Below are 4,746 nucleotides of genomic sequence, written 5' to 3'. Positions count from 1 at the left end.
TTATTTTTATTTTTTTCAATTTTTTCAAAAAAAAGTTAACCATATATACAAAAACCTACTTCTAATCATGAACACGGTAAATTTTTGATGAAAAGTAGACAAAACTGGTTGTTCTTCGGGTGCTCCATTGAGAGAAAAAATAGCCAAACCAACAAAACAATAAGAAAAAATGACCTAATCTGAAATTTTTTACATTATATACTTTGGGCTAATGGGTCACGAAAAAGTAAACGAACCCATGAAACAGTAGCCCATTAGGAGAAAAGAGTAATCTTAGGGGAAAAGAGTAGTCAATTGCGGAAAAGAGTAATTAACTGTAGGTTGATTACTCTTTTGTGGACTATTTTTGGCTAAGTGGTTTTTTTGGCTATTTTTTGATAAGTAGTTAAAGATTTTGGCTAGATTAGTCTTTTCCCATACAAAAATTCAAATAAATTTCCTACGAGATTTAAAGATTTGGATAATTTGGAACACCAGTAACTAATTATATAATCTAAAAAGGTTAATTAAATTTTTAACATGAAAATTATTGTTACTTCTAAATCATGTTTGATTGTGGTGGTTTTCATATGGTTATGAACATTAGTATTAGGTTTAGAGTAAATTTAAAAAAAACTAATAGCCTCTATAAATTTAATAGCCTATATATATATATATATATATATATATATATATATATATATATATATATATATATATATATATATATATATATTCGTTTTAGATCACATTATTAAAGTAAAAATCAACTGAAAATATACAACTCTTGATTTTAATTTCCAATCACAAACAAAAACTTTTGGAATTGAGACTCGAGAGTCGAGAGATGAGACTTGATAGAGGCCCAAGTTGAATTTCACCTTAAAAGCTAAGCCCAACTGATACCTTTACTATAAAAGCCTCCCGTGTTGCAAACCCTAACTTCCACTATCTGCACCACTACTGCCTCAACCCTTCTTCTCGGCGCTCCACATCCAGAACTGCAACAATGGTATAAGGAAACCCTAATTTCCACTCCCTTTACGTATATGCTAATGTGTCATGTGTACCTTAACAAATGTCTGTGCAAATTTTGGTCTTTGTAGCCGTTCAAGAGGTACGTTGAGATAGGAAGAATCGCCCTTGTCAACTACGGAAAGGATTATGGAAGGCTCGTTGTTATCGTCGATGTCATTGATCAAAACAGGGTACTTACTTTCTGCGTTGATTTTCTAGCTATGACTTTGATATATTTTCTCTGATTTGGTGCTATTATGTGCTGATACCTTATCGCTAGGCGATGTATTTGAACATGTAAATATGCTCTGCTTTATTCAAAACAAGATACGATTAGGTATTTGTTTAGTTGTACTTGTGGATTGGATTTGAAATGAATGAAGTCTTGTAGTGTTCTTAGGTGTTTTCTTCATCTTGGATTTCGTAAATCATCAGCCTTATAACAATGATCTTTGAGTGCCACGTAATAGTGGTATCATTTTGTTGTATTCTTTTAAAAATTAGAACATGGCTAAAACAGCAGAAATCTAGAATGTACTTCTAGAAGTTTTTAAAGTTGGAACAACTAATGTTGCTAGACACATATTCAATACAATTGATCTAGTTAATATGAATCTTGTAATCATTTTGGAATTTTTGATTGATAGGCTCTTGTGGATGCACCTGACATGGTTAGGGGTCAAATGAACTTCAAGAGATTAACACTCACAGACATCAAAATTGACATCAACAGAGTCCCAAAGAAGAAAACTCTTGTTGCTGCTTTAGAGGCAGCTGGTAAGTTATCATTTTGTTTGTTGTGCTTTTTTGTTGTTTTGGCTTGTGAGATGATCTTGAGTATTAATTATTTGCAGATGTTAAGAACAAGTGGGAGAGCAGTTCTTGGGGAAGAAAACTTATTGTCCAGAAGAAGAGAGCCTCACTTAATGATTTTGACAGGTTTAAGATCATGTTGGCAAAGATAAAGGTAATTTAACTTGTATTTTGCACATTTAATTATTTTAGTCTTAATGATTTTTTGCACTAGTTCAGACAATTTTACTCATTCCGAGTGTTGTAAATTGTGATCTTGCAGAAAGCTGGAGTTGTAAGGCAAGAGCTAGCAAAGCTTAAGAAGGAAACCACTGCCTAATTATCTTGATTTTGTTATTAATTATCAAAGATTTTGTTGAACGTATGAGGAAGCCATTGTTGGTTGCTTAGAAAGCTTTGTGGTTTTTTTCCCCCTTTTTTTCTCAATGTATTTTATTAAAAGAAACCTTATTGCAAGATTTTAGCATTTGTTTTCGCTGCAATTACCAACTGTCTGAACTATTTTAGGTGGGTAAAATTTTAAAAATATGCCCCGTGAATATTTATTTTTGTTTGTTTGGCATAACATAGACATGTGAAGTCGAAAGAGTAATTGCTCCCTTTCTTTCGTAAAATAAACAAGTGATTTTCTGATAAAACCTGAAAATATGGTTTTTAATGTTATTAACAAGCTGTCAAAAATCACCGAGTAATATCAAATTTACAGTTTCTCCTAAAAATTTGAGGTTTTTTTTTGAGAATTTTTATTAAGGTTGAAAGTAAAAACAATCAAGATTAAGAGAGTTTGGTAAGATTTGCCAAGTATATAAGAATTTTGGTAAAAGAAGGTTTAAACGTCTAATGTCAAAGGGCCTTTTTGATATAAGTTAGTATTGGTAAAAACCAACTGCGAGTTACCTTAAATAGAAGGCACGTCTTGTAATGCATCAAATACAAGTGAAAGTGTTAAGACGCTAATAAGTAATTTGACACCGCTGGTTTATATTTAGCAACTAGTTTGAATTGGTAAAAACTGAAACTGAAATCAAAGGTGATGGTTTAATCTGTTTAATTATGGTGATCACCATCTTAATTCCTCCTATTATCTCTCTTCCTCACATACATGATACAGGATACGTCTTTCTTCATTCCTGTTTCATCTATTATATCCATTTCTCCGTATACCTCCACCTGATGTCTTCTGGTTGATCAATCCGTTTGGTTGGAATTAATTTATTCTCTTTAGAGTTGTTACTTTATATTACGGGGTCAACTGACCCCGGCCATTCATTGTCCGGCGGAGCATACTGATTTTTTGACGATGGGTACCAAGGTCAAAGGCTTTTTCAAAGGCCTCAAAAACATCTCAAATATTTTCGGTACTTTTTTACCCTCTGTCTTAATTCATTTAGTTATATTTATGTATGTATGTACGCATTAATTCTTCTCAACTTTAATTCTGGGTCATCAGATGAAGGAGAAAAAGAAGAAGAAATACAGATCGGTATGCCCACGGACGTGAAGCATGTTGCTCATATTGGTGCTGATGGACCCGCCATGGAATCTCCCAGCTGGGTGGGTATTCATAACTCATATCTCTTTATATATATATATATATATATATATATATATATATATATATATATATATATATATATATATATATATATATATATATATATATATATATATATATATATATATATATACAATTCACAATTGGTTTTTTTGATTTGTTTTGGTGTGGGGATGCATATATATGCAGATGAAGGAGTTTGATGGCGGGAAAAGTCAGTCAGGACCACTGGAAGAGAGGCCTCATGTTAAAAAAGGTGGTTGTCGATGTTTTCAAATTCTAAAGCTTTTAAAGAAAAAGATAATTGGTTGAGACTTGAGATTGATGAATCTATTAATGGATGTGTAATTAATATATAGGTACAAACAACCATAGGATTTCTCGAAGCGAGGAACTAAGTATTCCGGAGAAGCCAAAAGCACATAGACACCGTCATCATCGGTCAATAGATTCTGATTCTGATTCGGCATCATCATCATCGACTACAAAACAGACGAGGAGACACAGAATCCGAAGGTCAAAGGACAAAGCTGGGGAGGAGTCGTCAAGGTTGCCGGACATCCCCAAGAAGACTCGACGGAAGAAACCAAAGGATGATGATGCGTCGGTGAAATCAACACAATCTCAGGATACCGTATCTTCCTGCAGTGAACCGCCTTCCGATCTTTAAACCGAAACTAGATAGGATCATATCCTACAACAAAGGAAAGTGGGAGGAAATAAGGGCACTTTGAACTTTGAAGGGTATCATAGTCCTTTTGCTTTTCTGCGTTGGCTAATTACAAAAACACCCTTGAAACTAAGTTTCTGAAGAAGTAGATGTAAGACGTGGGGTCACTTTTGGAGTAGTCGAAGACTCCAAGATTTGGTAATATTTGTGTTTCATTTCCGGTTCCCCTCTTTTTTCCTATCTAAGTATGCACTTCAACTTCATGTAATGTCCATGAGAGATTGATTCTTTGAGGGTCATTTTTTTGTGTTCTTCAAGGATTTGGGGTCAAATTTTATTGTTGTAATATGAATCTATGATAAATTCGATGGTTTATTCGGGTTGGAAGTCATCTTCTTGTGTCTTATTTCAATTTCATCCATATACATACCCATAAATAATATAATATTGTTGTTTTGTTTGTCTTTATTGAAAGTTTTGGTTCAAATTTGATTGTTAATATTGTCATGATACCTTTCCGACAAAAGATAATGTTACGGGTTTAGGGTTTAGGCCCAAAGCCTTTTAGGATTTAGAGTTTATTTATATTTTAGGATTTAGAGTTTATCTATTATTTTCGTATGTAATCTTCATTTGAACATAAACAATAATATCAAAACAATCTATATAACAACATGGTATCAAGGCTTTATGTTAAACTCTATTGACCACA

The 4,746-nt window shown here is 32.9% G+C and overlaps 2 protein-coding genes across 2 annotated transcripts; both read left to right on the top strand.

Moving 5' to 3' along the window:
• Positions 1-855: 855 nt before the first annotated feature.
• LOC145068319 (large ribosomal subunit protein eL14y) lies at positions 856-2,291 on the top strand. Its single transcript, XM_079015270.1, has 5 exons — positions 856-991; positions 1,086-1,187; positions 1,644-1,773; positions 1,851-1,963; positions 2,072-2,291. Exons 1-5 carry the CDS (start codon positions 989-991, stop codon positions 2,126-2,128), a joined length of 405 nt encoding a protein of 134 aa, XP_078871396.1. The 5' UTR covers positions 856-988; the 3' UTR covers positions 2,129-2,291.
• A 674-nt stretch (positions 2,292-2,965) lies between these two features.
• On the top strand, positions 2,966-4,292 carry LOC145068318 (CRIB domain-containing protein RIC6-like). Its single transcript, XM_079015269.1, has 4 exons — positions 2,966-3,167; positions 3,260-3,363; positions 3,554-3,620; positions 3,724-4,292. Exons 1-4 carry the CDS (start codon positions 3,110-3,112, stop codon positions 4,032-4,034), a joined length of 540 nt encoding a protein of 179 aa, XP_078871395.1. The 5' UTR covers positions 2,966-3,109; the 3' UTR covers positions 4,035-4,292.
• The last annotated feature ends 454 nt before the right edge of the window (positions 4,293-4,746 follow it).

Source organism: Lactuca serriola, chromosome 8 (genome assembly GCF_051521515.1).
Source record: "Lactuca serriola cultivar US96UC23 chromosome 8, Lser_US96UC23_V15, whole genome shotgun sequence".
In the NCBI taxonomy this organism is placed as follows: domain Eukaryota; kingdom Viridiplantae; phylum Streptophyta; class Magnoliopsida; order Asterales; family Asteraceae; genus Lactuca; species Lactuca serriola.
The sequence above is the reverse complement of the archived record's forward strand: the minus strand, read 5'-3'. Positions and strand labels throughout refer to the sequence as shown.

Excerpts from the sequence above, each read along its gene's own strand:
- LOC145068319 (XM_079015270.1), top strand. Across the intron at positions 1,188-1,643 it reads ATGTCATTGATCAAAACAGG|GCTCTTGTGGATGCACCTGA; the intron begins GTACTTACTTTC and ends TTTGATTGATAG. Across the intron at positions 1,964-2,071 it reads TCATGTTGGCAAAGATAAAG|AAAGCTGGAGTTGTAAGGCA; the intron begins GTAATTTAACTT and ends GTGATCTTGCAG.
- LOC145068318 (XM_079015269.1), top strand. The coding sequence starts at position 3,110 with ATGGGTACCAAGGTCAAAGGCTTTTTCAAAGGCCTCAAAAACATCTCA. Across the intron at positions 3,364-3,553 it reads CCATGGAATCTCCCAGCTGG|ATGAAGGAGTTTGATGGCGG; the intron begins GTGGGTATTCAT and ends ATATATATGCAG. Across the intron at positions 3,621-3,723 it reads GAGGCCTCATGTTAAAAAAG|GTACAAACAACCATAGGATT; the intron begins GTGGTTGTCGAT and ends ATTAATATATAG.